The 25932-nt window shown below is 42.2% G+C and overlaps 1 protein-coding gene across 1 annotated transcript in view; it reads right to left on the reverse strand.

The window, feature by feature from the left end:
* BAZ1B (bromodomain adjacent to zinc finger domain 1B) overlaps positions 1 to 24237 on the reverse strand; it is a 249952-nt gene extending 225715 nt beyond the window's left edge. Inside the window, exons 1-7 of the mRNA XM_069226779.1 lie at positions 23855 to 24237; positions 16239 to 16355; positions 10735 to 10879; positions 10318 to 10534; positions 7345 to 7466; positions 3460 to 3657; positions 721 to 2671 (exon numbers count right to left, since the gene is read on the reverse strand). Coding sequence (XP_069082880.1) covers positions 721 to 2671; positions 3460 to 3657; positions 7345 to 7466; positions 10318 to 10534; positions 10735 to 10879; positions 16239 to 16355; positions 23855 to 23973 — 2869 coding nt within the window. The 5' untranslated portion in view covers positions 23974 to 24237. The remainder of the gene's footprint in view (positions 1 to 720; positions 2672 to 3459; positions 3658 to 7344; positions 7467 to 10317; positions 10535 to 10734; positions 10880 to 16238; positions 16356 to 23854) is intronic.
* Between the last annotated feature and the right edge of the window lie 1695 nt (positions 24238 to 25932).

A 25932-nucleotide genomic window follows, 5' to 3' on the forward strand; every position in this document is an offset into this window, starting at 1 on the left:
AACTTCAAGGTACATCTTTGATGAAGAAATTAGAAGGAATGGGTACCTTTGCACTCCACAGAGAAGACAGGCTAAAAGCAAGATAGCTGCATAAAATTCATATTCAGCCTGCTTAGAGCCTTAGTGACGTCCGTCAGACAAAACTGTCCTCAGACACAGAATTTGTAGGAAAAACTGGGGTGACTTCCACACCTGCCCAAAAAAACAATCTTGGTACACAGTAAAACGATACATTGCTAAAAAAAAAAAAAAAAAAAATTTTACAAATTTTTTTAAAAAAACACACCCCACACTAAATTTGTGGAGCCATTAGATGAAAGATCAGAGCCCCATGTTTGGAAAATTACTACCTGCACCGCACAAAAAGGGACAGCAGCTGGTCATTTACAGCATTTTGGGGCTGCGAACAATATTAGCTGCATTAAGAAGAACAGCAGTTTTTCCCTTGACGGGGTACGCTGAGCAAACAGTTGCATTTAGTATTTTGTTTTAAAACAGGAAAATAAAAAGGTGTAATCAGTATCGATCAGCAGTGCTTAGTTTTAAACCACATTTTTAGGCCTGTATTTTGACAGTGCAGCTCTCAAACAGACCAATTGCTTAGACTATACTTAGTGGGCTTACTATCCACCTTTCTCAACCTCTGGCTTCAGGCTTTGTCAATCACATCCTGGCTCAACTCAGTGGCGTATCCATCTCCCATGGCACCAAAACACTCACCTTTAAGTTGCCGATCCTGTTCTTCCTTCTCTTTTTTAGCCTGCATCGCAAGTAGCCGTCTATTCTTAACAGCACTAATCATATCATCAGTATCGATAATTAACTGCTGTTCTGTCTTGAGCTCATTCTTTACTACTTTTTCATCTGCCTCCTTCTTGGCCTCAGCTTTCCCTTCTTTCTCTTCCACGTCTTTCTTTTTGACCTCAGTCTTCACTCCCTTCTCTTCCACCTCCTTGACCTCGGGCTTCACCCCTTTCTCTTCCCCTTCCTTTACTTCTGCTTTTACCACTTCTGGTGTTTTCTTCTTGACTTCAGCTTTCACATTTTTTTCCTCCGCTTCCTTTTCTACTTTGGTAACCCCACCATTGGTCTCCTTTACATTGTCCTTGCTTTTGGCTTCCATTCGTTTCAGCTTCTCTGCCCGCTTTTTGTCATTCTCTTCCTTCAGTATGGCCAGACGCTCCTTCCAGAGCTCAGCAGAGCGCTGCTGCTTAGCATCCACATGGTCTTGCACAGAATAAGTCATTAAGATGCGGTGACACAAAGCAGCCATGATATGCAACTTTTCCTCAACAGTCAGTTCAAAGAACTCGGAGGTCTCCAACTTCTCAAGAAACTCATCTTCCACTTCGTTGTCTTCAAATCCAGCAGAGTCCTTGCTTTCCTCAGCATTATCCCCTGGGGAAGAACCATCGCTCTCCTCTAATACATCGGACTTGCGTAGGCAGAGTCGAACAAGTTCAGAAACCGAATGGAGTGTCAGAGGTATTTCAGACACTTTCATCCCCAACTCTACATAATCCTCAGCAATTTCATCCTGCAGCAACGTCTGAAGCAGTATCAAGAGCACACGGTTCAAGTAGAGAAAGCCACCTTTCTCGGCAGTCAAAGCTTCCATTAGTGAGACTGCAGTGACTGGATACTGACCATCTGGCATAAGTAACCCAGAATAACAGCTGAGAAACTCCACTACCATAGCCACATCTCCAAAAAGTGTGTTCGGCAGTCCTTCAGGTGTATCCACAAGCTTAAACACTGGTAGGCTCTTACCAGACAGCTCCTGGTCCTCATACCTGCGCAGCTTTTCTAGCTTCTCTTGCATCTCCTTCTGTTTACGCTCCTTCACCTTCTCCCGCATTTTTTCTTTTAACTGATTGCGTTTTTCCTGGAGATATTCCTTCCGCTGATCCTCTGTCATGGAAGCCAATTTCTTTTTGTGTTCCATCTGCTCATATCTCTTCTGTACCAAGAGCCTCAGATCTTCTGGGAGGCGAGCACGGTCATCGCTGGAAAGTAGCCGCACTGCCTTGGTGATGACGCATGACAGTGAGGCCTTCCGATCCTCCCGGTCCTTGTTGTCTCTGTAATACGCAATGAGGTGGAGTGCAGTAGGAGAAAAGTGTTTCTGTGGTTTGGAGACCTTTGGGACCATAGTTGTACTCTTTGGAGGCCTGGACACCTTTGGTGAGCCCTTTGCCATGTCCAGTAGCGTCATCTGTTTCATCTTGGGATTTTTCAAAACTTTTTTGGGGGACTTTGGTTTGCCAGATGATTTCTGCCCATTTAAGGCTTTTATTTTTTCCTTTTTCACCTTTTTCTTAGGTAAGATAACTCCAGTCAGGGAGCATTTATTGGAGACAGGTAATTGAGAGTTTAGCTTAGAGGGAGACACTACTCTCATCACATCTTCCAGCTCTTCCTCAGGAGTCTTTGAACCATCCCCATTATCGATGTTTAATGGGGTAGGGATAACAGATTTATTCAAATGCACATGGCACCAAAGTGCCGGACTCATCGGAGCTGTCGAAGGAGGTTTCTTCCGCTTCTTTTCCTTGATCTTTTTCTCGCCATCCTTTTTAACTTTAATTTTCTTGGCTGGCTTTTTCTCAGGAGAGCCAGACCGCTTTCTTTTTTTGGCAGAAGAGTTTGGCGGGGAATTTAGGGTCATGTACTAGAAAGAAGAAAAAAAAAAACAGTTTTGTACTTGGGTTTCACATAAAACAACTTGATCAGTTATTCCAAAAGAAATCCTCCAAATATTGCACTTACATTGCAAAATGTACAGTGTAACCACAATTAGTGAAGTTATTAAAAGCAGAAGCCTACAGCCCTCCCAAACCGAGTTTAAGATGGTTTGTTTGCAAACTAGTGACATGTAATGACTAGCTTTTGAATAGAACATGCACTACATCTCTGTGGTGCAAACAATTTGTTACTCCAATGTGATACAAGAAATCAGATTATATGCTTTAACGAGAATTCAGTGAAAGGGAGCAACCAGAGATTAACAATCTCATTTGTTCTTTAATAAAAAATAAAAAAAAGATATGTACATTAACCCGCTGAGCACAAAAAAATAAAAAGGTAACCAAACGATGCAGGACTTCCTGAATAATGAGCATTACCATGATTCATGTTTGAATTAACAACCTAATATAACACAATAGAAAGGGTAGCACAAGGGGAGAGGCTTGTTTCCTGCAGTGTGATCTCAGAGGATAGACTGAGGCAGATGCACTCAAGTCTCCAACATAATGAGACAAGTAGTCATGAAGACTAAAAGAAGACAAGGGTGGTAGCGAAGGCACTACAGTGAAGCAGCAGGCAGCCAAACCAAATAAAACTCATCTGTAAAAAGCAGAGCTACAGAGTGAGAATCAAGATCAAATCATGCAGCTTAAATCATATCCAATGACAAAATTACTATTGAATTAATCACACTGAGAAGTTAAGACGTACCTTGTGAGGATCTAATAGGAAGTCACTGAACTTGCTGGGGAGGGAATACTTCCTCACCAGATCATCCTCTACCACCCAAGGGGCATTGTCACCCATACCGATCCGCACAGCATAATGACGGATAAAGTATCGTACAAGTTCTTTGTTAGGTGGACGCTCCGAGCGATAAAGACTGTCAACTGGAACACAGCTGATGATCTAGAAAAGGGGAAGGAGGTAATAAAAATTAAAAGCACCAAATAACTTGATGTAAGCTTGAATATAAACTCATGCTGTGGTTACTCATTTAAAACCAAACACTGACTTGTATAGTTACTTAACTACATTTAGTCGAATATAAAATCAGCACAAAAAGTCACAAGTAGAATGCTTGACTTCCTCAGCCAATAGTAATCATTCTGGGCCAAATTGGTCTACGCCATTACAGACCATACCCTACCAGGCTTCGCACATCCTACATGCAATAGCATGACTCATCCAAGGTAAGAAGAAATATGATTGCATCACTGCTATCCTGATGGAATTCCATTGGCTCCCCTTGCTGGACTGCATCATCCTCACACACACACACAAGGCAGCATAGTTTGCAAAGCCATCATGACCAGCACACCTGCTTATCCTGTGGACAAGCTCAACATGGTGCCTCTTGGCACATTCACAGCATGGCCAACACCAGACTAGAGGCATGTGTAAACCATGAAACAACAGTGTCCATCTATGCACCATGGATCTTTATCTTCACCGCATCTACAAGGACCACTCTAAAGCTGCACAAAATGTAGTTGACGAGACACCCCTTTATAGGGTCCTACATCATAATGTGGTTAACAATCCAATAACAAGCCACCTTTCTGATCATTTAACTGCATGCTTGCCTTTCATCCTGTAAAGCGCTCAGCTGCATTACTGGCAAGGTCTGCTAGACAAATAGCACATACCTACACGATTACCACAATTATATAAAAAGAGGGCAAGCCTAAAAATGACTGATCATTATCACCCAATTAGGTAGAGCAAGAAGCATGACAGAACCCACAGCAATACTCTCCCTTAATGCTAAAAAGGTATATGACTTCAGTGAGTGACAATACATGTACCTGGTTTTGAAGAGCCTTGGCTGTGAATCAAACTTTTGGGCACAACAGGGTTCCTGTATACAAGCTCTCTGGGCAACAGTGAGGATGAAGGAGAACTATTCTCATCTTCGCACTGGAAAGGTGACAAGGAAGGGATGTTCTCTCTAATCACTTAACTGCACTTTCAACCCAAACCTGTGGTTTTTAGAGGGCAGGACTTACCATCGGTATATGCAGATATATTCTGCCATATAGCCAGACACCTTGCACACGGTACTAAAACGACTGATGTTCACACACCTTCAGGGAATACTCAAATTACCAAATTAACTAGATTAAATATCCTGAAATAAAATGTCTTTAACAAGGAGGGCCACAGTTACAGGGTATCAGAATGACAACTGTTTGTGATATACTGAGGATGGATATAACTGAAGTAAAGAGTAGCTTTGAATGCAATCTTTAGACAGCCTTATTACATTTCTGCTGCATGTGATTAATGAAGTAAATTACCCATTTTGCTACTGGAAAGGCTGCCATATTCAAAATGACCCTACTAAATAAGACGCAAAATACCCCCATATTAAATACTGAAAATCTTCCAGGGAATGGAAGATTAAGTATACCCCTATCATGGGACAATTAGGCTGCCAAAACAGCTTCGGCAACACTACGTAAAAACTGCTTATGCTGGAGGCACTGCTCTCCCTACTGTAAAGTTACAGCACTCTGCTATGCAAATCTAATTATTTAATAGCAGAGTAAAAGCCCCAAATGAAAAACGCAGCAGTCTACACGTCCACCTTGTGTACACTACAAGTAAGTGTTAACCCACAGCTGCTTGCCACCTGGGTAATACAGAGTTGGTGAAGGGGAAAGAGGGGATTTTTTTTTTTTTTTAATAATAATAATAATAACGACACTCCACTCCTAGAGTATATTATTGGCATATCCAAAAATCAGGAGACATAACCAAGGGAAGGGAAAACAGACATCTGCCCAACTAACAAAAGAGTACCACTTGGCCCACCGCTTTGATGCCAATATTGGGCTCTAGTAGACAAGTGAGATAGAGAAATAGCATCCACTCGGCCCAAAACCAATTACTGCATCCTTCAACTTAAACTTGCTGGAAAAAGGACGTAAGAACACTCAAATTGGCTTAGAGGACTCTTTGCTGCATCCCAGGAAGATGCAACACAAGCACAACTATGCCTCGCTTACTAGCATACAAGAATCACCCAAGTGGCTGAAATGCAAAACGAAAGATGGTTCTTTCCCAAAGTACAATCTTGGAATGTGGACTTTTTTCAAACCTAGTGAAGGAGGTAATAGAGGGACTATCTGTAATGCCAAGCATGAGGATTTCACAAGCCATGCACCTCACCATATTGGGTATCCTGAACGTCATAGGTCTAGGAAGGTTTTATGCATTAGGGTTTATGAATGCAAAAAGATTGCTAGTAAATGGAGGAAGCCAAATGAGTCATACAAAAGCAAGGATCAATGTTTGGGAAGCAAAAAATAATTATAGCAGGGAGCGTAGTAAATTTGTTAATGTGGAGGTGGCTAGTTGGAATTTTGGTCTAGTCGATATAGATGGAGCTCCTCACAGTGGGACCTACTGATCAGATGAATTAGTAGATGGATGACAACCCACCCGAGAAACAATTTGTAAATGGACAGGCACAAAATGACAGATTATGTATATTACAGTATTCTTGGTCACAGGTCTGTCAGTGTGCCCTGCTCAAACATTGTTAAATGCAAACAGATTAGTTATGTGTTAGAAAAAAGACAACTGTCAAAGAAAATATGACCATTTATAAATATTACACACTTTCTGGATCAAATTTATCTCTCTGCGCGACCCAGAGCGGTCTCACAAGGGGAATTTTTTTAACAGCAATTTGCTACCGAGAATAAAGGCCGGGTTACCTCAACCAAGAGGTTGACAAGGGACTACCTTAGGAACAAATGGTCTAGCCAACAGATAACTTAAATGCAGTCTAGGGCCTCTCTTCAAGGAGAGATTTCGCCCTTACACCTTTTTTTTTGTCCAGCAGGTACAGGCACAGGACAAGAGCCCACTCAATTTTTGTGGCATGCAATTTTTGCTGCTTAAAGTGCAGACTACAAGCATAATGCAAAGCGCCAAAAATAAAAAACATTAAAAAAAAAAATTATGAGCTACGGTCAGATCCAAGAAGCTCGAAAGCTGCCTTTTTAGGTACGCATCCCATCAGTGTGCAATCTTAATTCCTCTTAGGTAGTAATTTATAAGTTTCATCAGGGTATTTAAGCAGGCCTCGAAAAATCATAAAATTGTTACTAGACCTGCAGGTCGAATAACTTGAATAATCTACCCGACCTAACTATAACGTACTTGACCCGTAAATGGGTCTCAAATTGTGTGGTCCTAGGCAAATATTTTATTTTACAGAGTCACCTTTTCCTTCATTCTCACAGGAGTGCGCCTTCAAATATGTGAGTTCACCATTTCTGAGATTATATATATATATATATATATATATATATATATAAAAAAAAACCACACACACACACCCCCCACACACACACACACACACACACACACACACACACACACCACACGCCATATCGACTGGTCAAGTTGATTTTGAGCCATGTTTAAGGATAAGAATAATTGAATTAACTGTTTATGGTCACTTCTGCGTCAGGAACGATCACAAATAACCTAAAACAACACTGGGTGAGCAAGCATCAGTCACTATATATCGGTCTTTGCGATTCTAGGTGTGCCATTTCCATGAACTTCTAAGCCCCTCACCTTATCTTCATTCTCTAGCTTGATGTCATATTTATGTGGAAGAAGTTTATGTGGGGCCCATTTCCTCTCCTCCTTTTTGAAAGTGACAGGAAGTTTTCTGGGGGAACGACGAGCTCGATCACCTGAAGAAACAAAAGAAATAAAGTAAATGTTAACGTAGGTCTTGCCGGAAGTAGTTTGAAAAGAACAAAAGAGCAAACACAACTGACAGTGTGTCTGCTCCGATTCAGATAAGCAAACTGAGTACTTCCTACAATAACAGGATAAACAAAAATATTAACTATACGACTGCAAATTCCTTCTGAGACTTTTTCACCAAGCTTTTCTAACCTACGCCCCAAGAAAACATGTTCAAATAAAGGAGGGAATTAAGATTTACACCCTCCCGCAGTAGAACAAAATATAGTACCAGAAAACGGTCTCAAGACATAGGCCACACACGGCACACAATTCAAGGGAGTCCACAAGTCCCAACAATAATATTCCTGTGTAACAATCGTTACACAACTTGACGAATAGGCTGCTCAAACTCTAAAAACTACAGAAAAGGGACTTGGTCAAGTAAGCCAACTGTAGAGGGCTCTGAGCTTTAAAGATGTGGTTTATAAAGTATCCAAGTGGATATCAGGAAGTATCAGCGCCCCCTTTATGAAAGGAATATTAACTTCTTTCTGAAGCATTGTTAAATAACTGAAATGAATTTTAATTAAGGAAGCCCAGGAGGGAGAAACTTTCACTCTCTGGGCACCAGACTGTAAAAGTGTTTTTTCAAACTGAATCCCAACAAGCAGATTTCTGTAGACATTGTGGGATAGTGTGGATTTCATTATAAAAGAGGGGAAAAAAAAATATATGAATAACTTGAATAAAACTGGCCTCGTTATCTCGAAAAACTTACTCCGTGCTCAAATAATAATGGGGAAATTGTGATGAAAGTGTGAGACTGCAGTCACCCATAAAGAAAACGTTTGTGCAACATCAGTACTGGCAGAGAACAATGATTAGCAGAGTCTTGGAACTGCTGAGGTAATGGCCATAAATCCCTTTATTGTTGGGTTGCCAGTCATATACAGCTGCGCAGCAATAAAAAGCAGACACCCATGTCTGGAATATAAAAGGCCCGAGGTGCACCCATTAAGAAATGGCAGGAAAAGGGAAACAGCCCTGAAAAGTCTAATGTTAAGATCCACATAATCTTCATCTAAAAAGTTCATCAAGCTAGGGTGTTAAAGGTGCAGGTCAAACTAGCATACTTAGTGCCTTAGGTTATTTTGCTTTAAAAAAAAAAAAAAAAAATTCAACACAGTTTAACAAACCTAGGCAAAAGCACCAACTGTCAATTTCTAACTCATTACAGGGGTGTGGCATTCCTATAGCCAGACGCCAAGGACATATTGTACAAGTGTACACGTTTGCAAAGTTTAATATACAAGACTACTTTTAATGCTCTGATTAAATGATTTTTTTTTTTTTTTTTTTTTACAGACGCTTGAATGCAATATCAATTTTTTGCCTACAAAAATAAAATTCACAAAAAACGCAACTAGGAGAAGAAAAAAAAAACGTTTTGCTAAACAGCGAGGTACCATTTCTTTGAAGCATCGTTTAGTAAAATGTATTTATGCACGCAAAAAATATTCATAGCGGAAAGTCAGTGTAACCAGTTTGAACAAGCTTATGTGAAACATTAATATAAACCAGCACTGGCAAAGCCATTAGGTTCAACATTGGTGGTCAGTCTTTGGTTTTGTCAATGAAGGTCTGTTTTGACATGGCTTTGGTAAAACTATTGTTGTGGGAGCTGCTGGGCCAACACCATTGTATCAAATATTAGCAAAAAGTAAAAATATTTTATGGTTGCAATAAGCACACTGCCACAGTAGCTCCTGGCACTGAACAAAACTACTTTGTGTGCTGGTACACTCCTTGTGAAAGAGCAGATTGCGATCACTAATGTTATATATAATATAAGATTAAATGTATAAAGCATGGAACTTGTCACGTGTGAGTGTACACAGGCACTGAGTTCTGCAAGTAGGATCAGTCACAGTGAAGCCATCTGATAGATATCATTTTAATAAAGCAAAAGGTCTTGGTTAACACCAGACCTGCCCAATTCTTAAAGAATGTCACAAAAGCGCACCCATGATATAGGTCTTTGCATTAGTGCAGATTTGCATATATCATGAATTCACAAGAATTTACAGAAGTAGACCAGGAAATCGTAGTCCTAGAAAATTTGAGAAACATTTTAACATGAGCAAATATGCAGGTGTGGATTTGCTCATGCAGAAATCTGCAGAGCGTTTATAAGTTCACTTTCCCTTTAACCATTTTCCCCCAACCCTGGAAGAGGTTTTACTTCTGACCCTTGTCAGGAGTAACTTTCCAACCTTTCTCAATATGGGACATGATTAGTGATGAGCTAATAAAAACCCTTAAAACGTGCAAATTACGAGGTTTGCACAGACTTAAAAAAATAAAGGCAATCCAGCCTTGGAACTATTGCTTACAGTTACCTCCAGCCGCAGAATGTAGATCTACAAAAAGGTGCGAAAAAACAGAAACTGCTAGTATTCAAGCCTTACTATAGTATGAGCCCTGGCATAATCAGAGAGGCTGTTGTCAGAGCTCTAATATGAGATTGCTGCCATAATTTGTTGCCACGCTACATGGCACCAAAGGGACAAGTAGATTTTTTTTTTACATGACAAGTATATTTATGAAGCAACATGTCCCATGGACAAGTAGATATATAACTAAATTCCACAACCCTGTTGTTAAGTTCCAGTAATTTACTCCAGCTGCTTAACAGCCAGTCTCTCTCGGATCTTTAATAGAAGAAAAGAGCTGGGAATAGTGGACTAAGTTCAGTACTTCTACAAATGCAAATAAACCAGGCCAGATTTAAGACTGTGCATTCCCAAACTAAATCCCCCTCCCACCCCCCCAAAGTGATGAACCAAAACATACTAAGGCGATCTCTCAGGCTCTCCCGTATACCGCTCTCATCTTCCTTCAATAATGGCTCTTTGATATGGTTATCCAGAACCACTTGATTAGTGTTTTCCTTGTCACTGGAAGGGGAATCACAGACACCCTCCAACTTTTTTTCAGAGGACTCCTGGTCTACATCTTCCAGAGGATAGACTTTCACAATTTTCACACGCATGTATTTCTCTTTGCCAACCTAGAAAATGTAAAAATATATATTTATTACACCCTGACCAACAAGGGAAACCTCAAGTCTTGAGGCCCAAAGGACATACCCAAACAGAAGTCAAAGAATTAGGAATTGTGGTTGGAGGGGCCTCGAACATGCAACCTAACCCTCTCCATCCACAGCAATGAGCAACCTGTTTGACCACAGATTGTGAAATAGGCTCTTACTTCAAAGTCGCATTCCTCATCCACAGCATACTTCGTCATGATCTCCAAGTGGGCTTGGTCAACCAGTTTATCCAACGAGACAGTATTGTGATGAATGATTTCCAACACTGGTTTCTCAAACCATGACTGGAACTCCTCCTTCAAACTGTGCGGAAAACAAAAGCAGAATCACATAGCATACATCCCAATAATGGAGATAAAAATTAAAAAAATGAATTTCACTGTTCAGTGAATAAATCAGGAATAAAGTCTCAAAAACTCAGTCTTCAACTCGTGGTAAGATGAGTAATTCAAGATCAAACTAATGAAGATATTAAAATAGAAACCAACCATGAGACTGACGAGACAGCACCATGCAGACTCACCAGTTTGTACAACCATCTGAATTTCAGGAAAAGGGGGAGGAATAAAGTTCTCAGAGTTCCTAGCCTTGTACATCCTCAAACTGAAAAATAGTTTTTTTTTTTGTTTTACCAAACTGATGTCCAATATGGATACCACTTCAGCAATTGAATCGAATATGAAGAAAAAACGGTTTACGTATTTTATAAATTGCAACAACCACACTAGGTGGTTCTTAATGCTGTCAGTTAATTATTGGTGCCCTATGAAGAATTAGTCCCGAAAGAGTCTAAAAACCTACTTGTTGCTCTAGTTTGTTTTAAGTGTGAAGGCTTGTAGCAGTAAATAAAGCTTTCATAAAAGGGCTCCTTTAACCTGAAAGCTTTTACAGCCCTATTTTTTCCAGCTTGAATTTCAACACCTCAGAGAACTTTGCTCTTTACGTTTGCTTTTGTAACTCAAACCCAGTGCATCTATCATCCTTAAAGGCAATGTGTTCAATGGTTGGAATCTCTTAAGGGATCCAACACTATGAAAGAGCTAAATGGACAATTATATACATTAAACATAAGTTGAACCTGAAGTATAGCAAAGAAAAGATTAGGTCCAGATATGAACTCAAGTAGTTCATTCACCTAAACACATACACACTGAAGGGAAAAGGAACTGGCTGTTGGATGCAAAGCTGGATGTCCACAGCGTTGAATGCTGGTGAATGATTGGACAAAATCAGTCCACCAATACCTTCTCCCATTCTAAGATAGTCAGCTACTAAGATCACTAGAAACTTAGTCCCAGTTCTGGAAACCCTGCCTGTGTGTTAAGGCTCCTTCCAAAAGGATAAAAGCAACAAAATTATATATATCTCGAGGGGTACTTATTTTAAGGGGCACACAACTACATACTTCATATCATCAATTTGTAGGAGTTAATTGGGAGTTGATGAGTATTTGGAATAAGTGCCACAATTAGGTCAACTGGCTGTAAGCACCTACATATCCTGAGGGGAATAAGTGATAGTTTTATAGGAAAACAAAAATAGCATCCTTATTGGTTAGAGGGATATAGTATCAAAGGCACATTAAAGCAATATTATCATTTAATCTAGGATAGTGCATTACTGCCTGTGAAGTAAAACTCAGACCTTGCCGATTGCTTAATGGTAAGTTAGAAAGCATTCTTTTTCATGACAATCTATTGCTTGAACATTTGACTTTAAAGTGGAATTTAACAAGCAAGTGTCACTTAATTTTAATACAGCAAACACGGCATCAACAGACTAGCAGAACCCTCCAAACGGATATTTAACCACCACAGAAGAGATATATATATTCCAGCCTGAAAGATACAGCTTTAGCTCATGCAATCAATAAGAATTATTATAGAGAAGGCTCTGCTTTTGATGATCAACTCCAAAGCATTTGAATGGGAAGCAGTTTGTTAGGTCTATGAAGTAGCTCCACTGCTCATAAGTGATAGTGACTTCAATTAATCCTGCTGCTCACCCCCATGTTAAGTGTAATGGGTAAGAGTTCCACAAAGCTGTATTTAACACCATAGAAAGGGTTTTGGCATTGTTCAACACCAATAGGCATTCTAACAGTTTTCCAGTACAAGAGGGGTTAAAACAGTTAATGCAGCAGTCAAGATAGCCACAGATTAGGCAGATTAGTTTCTCCACATCCCATCCGGGAACTCAATTTAAGAGGTCCTGTGGCACAGTGCGGCGGGCTAACAGGTGCAACAGAAGAGCAGAGACTTCATACATGGTGTAACAGAGGCCTGGACCACCACATTAAAGCATTTGGTTGCTTGGCCAGCAGAGCTGTGGCTGCCGCTGTGAGCCAGCTCAGGACAGCAGTGAAAGACCAACTATTGCTACAAGCTCAAAGGAGGCTGAGTCCAGAGGAGAGTGGCCTTGTGGATGTTGTCCAGGGAGCAGCTCAAGTACCCAGGGAGGGAAGACAAACCGCAACAGCCCCTTGAATGCTCACAGTGCAGTGAGGCACCATCTGAAATGCATTACAATCAGAGTACACAGAGAGAGGCTCCACATGGGGCTACCCCTGGACAGCAGCCAGGATATTAGAGCAGCATTTCATCTGAAGGTACTGTGTCTGCAACTGTACAGTGGTTGGAGCATTAAGGCAGCAGACCCCTGAGGAAAGTGGGCACTGAAGTGCCTGGTAGCCTGGCTGAGGATGAAAAGTAACAAATCCTAGAGTGTGCCTCGAAAGTGGCAGCAGATACAAGCCACACATGATGTGGCAATTGACGACACATACAGGGGGTACTCTGCCACTCACTCCCACTGAAGGGCAACGGACTTTGGGTAACCACACTTCCTGCCTCCAGTGTGTGAAGTGCATGCCCTGCGGGAAGCCTGAATTGCAGGTCTAGATGTCCCTGGGATACACAGACAATAAGGCAGTCTCAAAAAAGGAGGGGGGGGGGGGGGGGGGGGGGAAGGGGGGAAGGTGACATTGATGCAGAGTCTTCCCCAACAAGGTTTTTCATGGAGGAGCTGTACCCTCCATCCGAGACTACATTGCAAGACTAAAGGTGAAAATTAAAGAAAATCCAAACTATTAATTAAGATGCATAAGCCATCGGTCACAGAGTGGATCACCTGGAAGCTGCCTGCAATACCCGATAGGAGGAATTGGAAGCGGTGAGGGAACAGAATTTGGACTTCCAGCTCCACTTTGAGGACCCTAAAAACTGCTTAAAGTGTCAGAACATTAGAATTTGAGCCACAGTGAGAAATGTGGCAGGACTGTACACATTGAGGCCTCTGTGAAATACCTTTGCATACATCTCTTGCTGAGCATTTAGGCACTAAGCCCCAAAGACACCTATAAAAAGGACTGAAAGAAAGGGGGTGGGGGCGTGGAAACGGAGTCATGCCTGCATGTCCAGAAGTTTCACTGGTAAAGGGGTGCTAACACTTTTTCAGGGACAAATTACAGTCATGATCATGGAAGATGGAGGGCCCTGGCATACAAGTTTGTGGTAGGTGAGTGGTTGTTCCCAGTGGCCTCCTTTCACACACACAATGAGGTTCAAAAGAAGTATCCCACACCCCAGCAGTAAACCTCCTACTTCAACACTTATGTAGACCGCTAAATCTTCAATGTGGAGCTAACAGTCCAACCCCTCCGCCCCCATCATTTCACAGTTATCTGCCACTGACCAGGCCCTTGGGCCCCTCCCACGTGTAGATAGGCCCTGGGCCATGTAACACCTGCACACTGACTGGACAGCTTGTGAATTGGATGACAAGTAAAGACCGCCAGGCCAGCCTATGCTACGTTCAGATTGGTGCAGGGACAACCACACTGTGCTTGCCTCTGAAAAGGTTCGTGGAAGCGCAAACTGCCCTTTGAAAAAAAAAAACTTAAAGCAGCTGATGCTACAGTGATATGGAGAATGACACAACAGGGGAGCCACAAAACAGGAGAATTGGAGGGCCTGAATGCCGTCATGGTTGAATTCCAGGCTGGCTTTCGAGCAATAGATAAATGACCCGACATCCTCAGAAGCTGTCTGGACCCAATGGAGGAGCATCTTGACTGACAGAACAGAGGGAGCAGAGGAACGCATATCCGGGCTCGACAGATGGCACCACCAAGACAGTGAAAAGACTGGAGAAATTGGAGTCTCACATCAAGACGGTTGCAATCCAAAACGAGGACCTGGAGCCAAAGTCTCGATCTCTTCGTAGGGCGACTGCTCTCTGAACTACTGGGACGCCAAGAACTGCACATTCACTTTTGTCGTAAATGCACACATGGGTTTCTTGGCCCACGCCCAACTCAGGGCAGTCCACTGCAGCCGATCATCACCCAGCTCCCCAATTTCAGGGAGCGTGAAACAGGGCTACTATTGGCAAAGGAGCTGGGCCCACTTTAGTCCAGAGGAGCAGTAATCTCCCTTTTTCCAGACTTTACTATGGCGGTCCAAGAGGCACACCACAAATTTACTGAGACTAAAGCTGTACTATGCAAGTTAGCTCGCCACTACGGCATGCTATACACAGCTTGCCTTCAAGTAGATTTAAATGGCAGGATTTACTTCTTTGACACTCCGGCAAACACCCCGGCATTCTGCAAGCAATATGCCAAAGACTGCACATCCCCTGGGCACAGAACGCCGGACCGATCGCCAGAAGACTCTCGGGTTGCTACCAGCATGGATCAGTTTCCCCTCAAACAGGTGCGCTTCCCTAGTGCAAGACTAATGCCTACAGGTCATAAGAATCCTACTCACGGTTCTAGATCCCCCTACTGCATACCACACCCCCACTTGGTACGTCCAGCTTGCTACACACACTGACATCTGCAACACCTAGCCACTTAAAGATCCTTGGCACCTATGACATGCTTCTGCTCTGACATACACACTCCACGCTTCACCCCATAACACATGGAGGGGCATCAATTGTAGGCTCATATCCCTCATGCTTCCTTAATGGCTCAGCTCAGTCACACACCTACTGCATACTCTTGGATCACTCACTAGTCAAGATAGCACTACATATCTTTATTAGAGGACGGCTAGAGCAACAAGACAGCTGCAGCCACCCAGGGGTACATCATATTAGAGCTGCAATGAGCAGATGGAACGCACGTCACTGACACTGCAGATATACAGGCTGACTTACTCTATTATACCCTCCTCTATTCAGCACGCCTAAGAGAGGAAACCTCGGAGATGGGGACATATCTTGACAAAGTGTCTATGGTCTGGCTCACCTGCGCAGTTTTCTGCTGTTACCAAAATAATTCCCCCACGCCCAAAAAAGTCACTCTGCTGGAGGTACAGAAAGCATTTGATTCTTTACAATAGCCTTTTCTACAAGCCACACACTGCTACAACCTGTACTGTAATCACATTTTAGAAAAAGCACAAAGTGGTAGGTCGGGTGAAAGCCGGTATTGCTGCGAGGGCTATCCTTACGAGTGCAAGTAAAGAAAAACAGAGCTGCTCTCACTTTACCCATTTGACAACCAAGCCTGATATGTTTAATAAAAATAAAAAACAAATAAACCGGTGATAAAATTAATGACAATGTACACAATAATACATTTATGGCGAGGAAAAGAAAGTTTACTGTGCTAAAATTAAAGGATTTCAGAATGTCCCAAACTTAAAGTACTCACAGTTCAGAAACTTCTTCCTCTTCCTCCCAGGCTTCCTTGTGTGTGAGCTGACTGCTCCCTGTGCTCTTGCATGTCCAAATGCGCTGTCCGTACTTCTCCAGACGGGCCTCATATTCTCTAATAAAAGCAGCAGTTAAGGAAAATAAATCTGGTAGGATTTAGACTGTAAAGTCGCTTTCTCTTACTTATTAGGAACACCTACTGCAGACTTTATTCAGTTATTCAGTAACCTAAAAGAACAACCTACAATAAAATTAGCAGTGATTTGTTTTTAGATAATAGAGGCTTTGGGAGATTCCAATTTCCAACATCAATTCCATACGGCGGCTCTTCCAGGAATCCTAATTTGTATCAAAAATAAGAGCAACTTTGAAAACAATATTCATTACAAACAGTGCCCCCAATAGTTCGTTTCTCAACAAACGGGGATAATCTGACACAACCAATTCAAGACATATCCTCAAAACTTTGCCAATGGCACCATCCGAAGTACAGGTGGGATAAACATAAAAAGTTGATTACAGGTTTGTTACATTTTTTGCAAGCCCGGGAAGGAAGCCATTCCTGACAAAGCAGCTTGAACAGCACTAAAGCATGGTATGTGAATTAGGTTTATCACCTAAGAGAACTACCCGGTTTCCAAGCAGAAGCTACCACTGAGGAGCTGTCCCTGTGGCAAAGGCGTGGCTGAAGGACCCAGTCTATTATCAAGATTCTCTTGACGAATACTAGCAGACCGTGCCAATTCACGCTTAGCATAAAGACATTTTGGGGGGGTGGGGAGAGAATGCTTGTTTACTATCTGGCAATGCAGGACGGCCGGGTGGAAGAGGGAGCGATAATTCCAGAGCCACAGTCATCAGAGTGTAGAATGACAAGGACACCTGTGGGGGCGAGTGAGGACTTCCCATGATGTCACTCAGCCTTGCGACTTGAGGTGCAATGAAGGGAATCACCCGGACCTCGTGTCTGCTGAAGAATGTGGGAAGGAGGCTGTAGCCAACAAAGTTTACTGCATGAGAACCATACTCGACATGGTAGCCCAGTTCATTGATGTTGATCGATATGTGCCTTGACTGTTGATACCAAATAGTCTAATGATGATGAAGCATTTAAACTAACCAGTATGTTCTGCTGTATGTTTCCAATTCAAATAAAAAAATTAAATGTGAAGCTGTGTTGAAGATGCACACACCCTTCTACCACACCTATTTGGTCCTAAAGCAGCCCAAGACCTTGCAGCAACCAACAGAAGTCAAAGTAATGCTCCTCTGCCCCATATCAAAATACATTAACGCTGCCATCACAAACTTCCAACGTAAGAAAGAAATAAGATGTAAAGAAGCTGCTGACAGGTGTACGCATTCACCTGGAAAGCTGGCGGTGGGGCGCGGAGGTTGGGGGGGGGGGGGGGGAGGGAGGGAGTTTGGGGGAACAAAAACACTGGTTGATTGTGGGATTTACATAGTGGGCAAAAATCTTTGTGGGGAAACTTTACACTTTAGTACATAATTAGGAGGGCAGAATGGGTATAAAAGTTGGATGTGTGGGAGGCTGAAGTGCAACATACAAATTGCATAGCAAAGTCTAAAAACGTAACAAGTTTTGAGCACGACATTTATTAACACGGTCTTGCGGGCACACTTGTCTCCTATGCACAATAGGAATTCAATTATAGTTTGCTACAGACGTTCAATATGCAGACTGAATAAAAATGTATCTTGAGCAGTGTTCAAATTGGGCTTATGAAGAGCAGGAGTGGGACAACAGAAACACGGGGTCTTCCTGGCACAATAGAGCCACTAGAATGCATTAGATATAGAGCAGTTGGAACCTATCCGTAATCTGCCTTTCAGAATAAACCTAGCCTAGAACAGCCATAAAGAAGCACGAAATGGCAACAGACCCAAACTGCAGACCGAAAAATAAAATAAAAAGCTTTGTCGATTGGCATAACAGGGTCTCTGAAATTTCTCTTTGTAAACCTGTGTGGTCATCTAAATATTTTTTATCCTTAAATATGCATTAACGTAATCAAAGAGGTGTTGCCTGTGCACTGTCAGTTTAAAGCTATGAACACTAATCTAATGATCAAATGCCTTTAGACAGGGTATTTAAAAAATAAAAAATGTATCCCTCATTAGCACTCTCAAGTACTACCCACAAATTAACTGCCCCGGAACAGTGGGGAAGTTTGCAAAATGGAGAAGATTAATCAGTGCATTTTCCTAATTTAGCATCACTGCAAAGTGAAGCGCCTTGAAGGTAACAGGTGGGTACAGTACAACTGAGGTTCCAGCATGAAAAAAAAGAAAGCAAGAAAAGAGGAAGCCAGAGAAGAGAAAGAAAGGAAAAAGGAAAGCAAGAAAGGGTGAGAAAAAAATTAAGCTAAAGGATGAGAGAAAAAAATAAAGTAAAAGAAAGCCATTAGGAAGAAAGAAGAAAAAGTAGGCAAGGAAAAAAAGTAAAAGAAGATAAACCAATAACGAACGGTTTCAAACGGACACAAACTGATCAAGTTTGGTGCGAAATAACGGTAGTCTGAAAAGCAAAACACTCCAAACGAATTTACAACAGTACTGGCAGAGGATTGGATCCGATAAGGATGGCATGTACATTAGAAGCAACCTATCATCACTTCTGGCTCTAAACGCCGGCGCCTCACTAAAGTAATAAAGTAAAAACACAAACACTGGCACTCAAGAATCTAGCTTGTGTGAGACGTGCTTCTTGTAAGAGCAAAATGCAATCACTCAAAGTGAAGTAAACCAGTAGCTGACCTGCTGTACGTAGAAGCAAAATGTGAATGACAACAGTTCAATCGATTAAAGAGATGGCTGAAAGCCCTTGTCTAAAGATATTAGACATACTTTAGAAAAATTTGAAGGTTTTGACTAACACTGGCCAAACAAATATTTGTGGGCCCAAAAAAATAAATAAATTCAGCTTTATAATGAATAAAGTTTAAATGAATGAACGAACACAGAGACTGGACTAACCCCACCTCAGGTCCAGACTTCGCCATCACCATTCCCGACAGTTACAGCATCCTAAGGACCGACCTGCCCTCCCGCCCAGGTGGAGGACTCGCCATTGTACACAAGTCCTCACTACGTGTCAAGGCCGTCCAAGATCACTGCACCACCATGGAACACCTTCACTTACTGGTCAACTCCAACCACAACTCCTCCATCTGCGGCACCCTGGTGTACAGGCCACCACCCAACTTTCATATATAACGTCGTGGACATTGCTACCCTGCCCCCCTCCCCCCACCACCACCTCAGCTTGGGACGACTCATGGTGGCCCACATCCCTCGGCACCCTCCCTGCGCTGCCAACAGAGTAGGCCCGCAACTTAGGAATCATCCTAGACTCCTCCCTATCCATGGCCTGCCAGGCAAACTGTCACCTCTACCTATTGGCACACACTCAGTAAGATCTTCAGATGGATCCCAGTAGACTGTCACAGAAACAGTCACCCCACGCCTTAGTCACGAGCAAGCTAGACTACGGCAACAGCTTCTATGCAGGAACCTCAACTAGGAACATCAAACAACTTCAACTCATCCAGAACGCCGCAGACACCAGACTCATTCTGGACCTCCCTCACCGAGAACACATCTCCCAACATCTGAGGACTCTACTGGCTACCAGTCGAGAAGCGAATCACCTTTAATCTTCTCACCCACACGTACAAGGCCACACACACAACGCAGGACCAGTCTACCTGAACCACTGCATCTCCTTCCGCACCCCTGCCAGATCCCTCCACTCCACCCAAATGCCCCTGGCCACCGTCCCTCGCATCCGCAAAACCACCGCCGAAGGACGATCATTTAGCTACAATGCAGCAAAGAGCTGGAACAACCTCCCCCTGCACAGCAGACAAAGCCCGTCGGTCACCATCTTCAGGAAGAACCTCAAGATGTGGCTCTTTGGATGAGGCCCCTTCCCTCCCCACCCCCACCAACGCCGTGAGACTCACAGGTGAGTAGCCATGCTTTACAAATACTGATGGGTATATTTTACAAATATTTTTGGGCAGAAAAAAAAAAACAATTCAGCTTTATAATGAATAAAGTTTAAATGGATTAATAAGGTTTATTTGGATCTTTTCTTGTAGTCAGCATGATAGGATTAAGAACAAATGACAAATGTGACAATTACATAACAAATGATGTGCTTAAACACAGAATTATAAATATAATAGGTATAATACATAAATGTATAAATATAATGCTCTAATGTATAAATGATAATATATACTTAAGTGACAAATACATTATGCTATAACTAGCGAAGATTTAAGAGGCTCTGCTGCCACCTACAGGCTTCCAAATGAATTGCATATTCTTTTTAATAGCTAAATACCCTAATAATGCTAAAGTTGCTGCGGGCTGGAACAAACGCAACTTTAGTGACGTTCATTTAACTTTATGTGCCGGCAGGAATTTACCCATGTAGCATAAATCACGACATATTTGTATTCTCCCACAGAGATTTAGAAATACATTTTCAGTATTGTCTTTTTCATTTTAGGTAAATTAAAAATGTAACTAAAAGAAATTCAGGTTCAACTTTCCCCCCCCCCCCCTTTACAACAGTTTAAGAAAAAATTAAGGTAAATTCAAAACTTGTTTTTCGTTCCCAATTTATTTCGGGGCGAAATGCTTCTTTCGAGGGCTTGTATTCTCATGTGCTAAATTCGTCAAGGTCAACTCAGCCACTCAGACACCAACAGGTAAAATCACCAACCTTGCCATCCTTCGCATGGAAATATGGAAGCTGGAACCTAATAGCTATAAATAGGACCCAACTAAACCGCACAAATAAAAAAATAAAAATAATACACGAAATAACTTTGGACAGGCATTTGAAGGCTAGGGCCATTCTAGCTATTCCACTCTACAACCACCTCCCACCCCAACAAGCGTCAATATATAAATCCTTTCAAATAGGGTACAACCGCAGAGACCTTTTCAACAAGCCAAGCAGAATAATTGGGCAACACTACTACCATATTACCAGACTGCACACACGTTAATCCTGTAGAGATAATTTACTAAGTAGGTTATCTAAAATTCACTAGTAATAACGAACTAACTACTTACCAGTACGCAAAGGATATTATCTATACACACACACACCACCTTCTACCCGCCCGGTAGAACACGGTGAATTTACTGTCAAATATAACTGCACTACTTTTTGCAGCACGCAACTGTAGTACTGTTAGAGAACAGACCCATATGCACAGGACCTAGCACTCACAAACAAATATCTTAGTAACCATTTAATCAACTGAACGGTTTAAACATATGTAAAGTGTAGGTCTAAATGCCAACCAGGAGCTGCAAGCAAAGAGGATGTTCTCCGGTTTTCTGTGTGTGTGAAAGACTGTATCCTAATTCCCGGTTTGCCCGAGCTGGTGTCAGAAATGATGAGTTGATGGTGCTATAAGAACATTAGGGAGTGGAGCTGAAGATTGGGTAACTGGAGGGAGGATGAAGCCATAGCATGACCCACCTGCTGGCTAACATGAAATAAAGTATTCGCCTCCTGCTTGAGTGGGTCTAGACTTGTATGAAGACCCTGTACTGACTGCGACGACACGGACTGAAATGGGTCATTACAAGAAATAAATAAATTAAAAAAAAAAAAAATCAAGACAAAACTAATCCCAGAAAAAAGCAACCGGCTAACAGAACAAACAACTCAATTCAACCTGCAGTACACACTGGCCTTGGCATTGACATGAGCCACACAAGTGTCATGCTAAGCATAAGTTACTCGGTGCTACACTGAGCAGCCTCGCCTATCAAAACTATTCATAAAGAGCATCAATGTCAAGTGTCAGTCTTAAAAAAATAATGTGTTCATCTCCACAAACATGTTTTCCCCCGAGAACTTAAAACATTTCACAGTTCACTCACTGCCATTCTATTTTTAAGCAGGTATTGCAGATACGTATTTCATGCTCAACTCCAGTTACATCTAAATAATCGTGATGTGCTTGGACTACCGAACCTCATCACCCGTCAGACCACACGGTCACTAGAAACATCACTGTTACAAGATGGGGTAATACCGACCATGATAGTGGTAAAGTACACCGACGGTGATTTAACATGCAACTGCCAATATTACGCCTTCAGAAAAGCTGTTAAACTCATTGAAGCAACCATCAACTGCATACACCTAAGCAATAGTAAACCAGGATAATTTCACAATATTAACTCCTAGTTCAAGCAGATCATACAGAAGGATGAGCACATTTTAATATAAAAACGTTTATAGTGCATGTCAACCGCCGTTAAACCTTGTTAACACGATCACTATTGCCCAGTGAAATGCAACTAATATCTTCGAAAGGAAGGTATAATTAGCTTAATCTGGATTCGTACTGTGAACTACAAATCACACCAGATCTAAGTTGAGAGCATTTAGCTTACTGAGAGAAACAGCGTCGTCTGCTAACCGCGAAAAAATATCCAGACGTCCTCACATATTTAACGGGAAATAAATAACAAGTATACAGTGCTTCTGAAACTACCGCAGTATAATTGGTCTTCTTAGCCATGCAAAAGATGAGCGTCATCTTGGATAATGTTAATCATTTTATGTTATGCACGTTGATCTGCGTTATTACCTGCCGTTGATTTTATCTAACAATTCCTTGTGTCATTCTTCGGCAAATTGCTGCCTACTCGGCGTTTTGTGTTGGAAGGGGGCGAGTTGTGGATATCAGTTGGTGAAATGTTGGGAGAACTGACGTCAAGATTGCATTCCACTGAGCAGCGAAGTTCCTGGGACAGAAGGCCCGGCGGCAAAGATGATGTAAAAGGGGACATTCGCGCGTTACTGAGTAAATTCCGAAACACAAAATTAACGTGGGCTTAGTTTTTGTACACAACTATGTTAAGCGTATTACCCACCCCACTCCCCCTGTAAACCTATGCACTCAGTAGATCAAGTATGTTACCTCACGGTAGGCCCGTATATACCAAACCAAACCGAAATCCATGCTGCAAACCCGCGTACCCAGATGTCAAACCATCACACTGGTCCTAACGACACTGTCCCCACCCTGGCACGAAGGGTAGTTTTTCAACCTTAACCACTTGGAATTCCCATTACCCACGGCTGTGCTCTTCTGCACTTATACTTCTTACACGCCTTTTTCATGTCATAAAGAGGCTGCTGGTCCCCTGCCACTGGGTACCAAAAAGCCCCCTTTCAGCTGCCGCCTAACTTAAAATGATGGGTTTTACTCACGTCAACCCTTCGGTAACTCCACATAGAAAACATTTGCTCGTAAACAGTTCCTTATGTTCCAGTCATCCGGTTCCCGCTCACGTGTAACGAAGACAGTTTCTCTGAGTGATCCTTTCTGGATACCCACAGCCCAGCAGAGACAAGATATGCTTTACTACTAACAATTTCAGGGAAGCCCTTTCTCCAAAGGGACGTGCCCTGGTTACCACAACTTCTACACAAAAGGCAGCCTTCCAGTACCCACATGCGTCACTGGAAGAATGCTTCCTACTTCTGAACCTCTCGCTGTTGACCATCACTCACTAGCAACTTGCCGGCTGGCAGCAGATGAAGGATACTCTTTACTTCTGAAGCTCTCCTTGCTGTGTTCTATTGTGAAAATCTCTTCCCCGGGAAGAATGGGCTCAGTAAGCTGTTTGACCAGAGGAAAGGGTTTCCGGCCCAGCATAGGCGCCATCCCGGCGGCAGTAGTAGGGCCAGGCGGGCTCTACGGCGGGAGTTCAGGTCAACAGAAGGCCGCAGTTTACCGGAGCCTAAGCCGACTCCGCTTATTCTGTTCCAGTTTGCCTCTCCTCTGTTGGCACTCACAGGTTCCCGAGACTACTACCGGGAAAAGCTGCGGCTGATTATTGAAAAATGGCGGGAGATGCGGCCCCGCCGGCAGCCCCCCTTTCTTCAGCAGCTAGCGTACTAACCTGCTCACAGGCCTCTAGACAGAAGCAACCCACATCCGCTCACAATTGGGTTTACGTCACCCATTCCCATAATTCCATTGGTTGACGTTGTGGATTGTCAAAGTTAAACACGCCCTCTCTAAGTTTGGTTGCAACTTGCAGTCGTCAGAACCACCGGGGTGAAGGGTCACGTTATATAAATTCCGTGCTCTGGGAGATGCCTCGATAATTCTATTTCAGTGAGATTTACACCTGCGTATTACTGGCGGGCATGGCAAAGTAAAAGGATGCAGGTACTCAAAATGCAGAAGATTTTATAATCAAAGGATCTATTGCGCCATCTGTCGCCGGCCTGTAGACCAAGATGGCCGCGCTTTGTCTGGTCTCTGCCCCACTCTTAAAGGGGCCGCGAGTCTTTACGGTGCAGGAAAGTCTGTGATTGAAAAACACTATATCACCTTCTTTTGCCAAATGGACCGACTCGTGCGTGGTATATTCAGACAATCCTGGCTTTTTAATCCTCCTGTTTTATATAGTTGTACTTACTGCTGTTAACTGGTCTGCTTTACCATATGGGTGAAGAACTGTGAGCCCCTGTGCAGAGCACTATGATCGAAAGTTTTTTTTTAATTTAAGTTGGGCTACAATTGTCAAACAAGCATTTGCAATGCAATAGGTCTCACATGTTCTTGAGTTAGAGCTTTTGGCATTGTAAATTCATAATTGGACTTTTCTTGCCACCTAAATTGGTCAACCCTGCTTCATAATTTTGTCTTTTCCTGCCATATAATTCAAGTGGTCCAGCATTTACAGCACTTCAATTTACCTTCTTCCTCTATATTAAAAGATATACAATTATATAAAAATTTATCAAAAATAAACTTTTGGCTTTAGAGTGTAATGCTCAAAACACCATAGCATAAATATAAGTTGGGATGAATTGGAGGGTGAAAGTAAAGAAGGAGTCAGGTATAAAGATGGAGAGGACAAGTGGCATAGTAACGGTGTCATGGGCCCTGGAGCAAGAAAGGAAAATGGTTGACTGTAATTTCAGTAGGAAAATACAGCAGTAATTAGAGAAGAGTGAAGTCCATAGGTCTCTGGGCCCTCAGTGCCACTGCACCTGTTGCTCCATTGATAACTAGGTCTCAGGAGAGAATGCCGATGAGGTAGAAAAAGAGAAGCGAAAGGAATACAACAGACAAAAGTAAGAAAGTGAAGGGGTCGCAAAGAAATAAAAGAAGGAAGGAAAAGAAAGAATGAGAAAATGAAAACACAACTAAGAGAAGAAATAGAGAAGATACGTGAGGCGAAAGAAAAAAGGGAAGGAAGCTAGCGGACAAAAGCTAAAGAGGAAAAATTAATAAAGGAAGTGTGAAAAGAAAGAGAAAAATGAACATTAGAGAAAAAAAGAGAGATGGTGAGAGAAACAAGCAGCAAAAGAACCAGAGTATGTATGTACTGACACATTTCCCATAGACACAGAATAGGAAAACCCCTTTGACACTTCAGGTCCCGACAAGTAATTTGTGGCTTCCACATACAGGCGGGAAAAAGTGGAATTTATAGTAAAACATGAATTGACAGATAAAAATAAGAAAAACACCAAAGAAAGGAAAGAAGAAAGATTAAAAAAATTGAAAGGACGCATACGGAGTCAAAGGAAAGAGCAAATAAAAAAAGACAAAGAAAGAATGAAGGGAAGAGAAAAAATCGTGAAAGAATGAACGCTTGAGGAAAAA

Source organism: Pleurodeles waltl, chromosome 3_2 (genome assembly GCF_031143425.1).
Source record: "Pleurodeles waltl isolate 20211129_DDA chromosome 3_2, aPleWal1.hap1.20221129, whole genome shotgun sequence".
Classification (NCBI taxonomy): Eukaryota; Metazoa; Chordata; class Amphibia; order Caudata; family Salamandridae; genus Pleurodeles; species Pleurodeles waltl.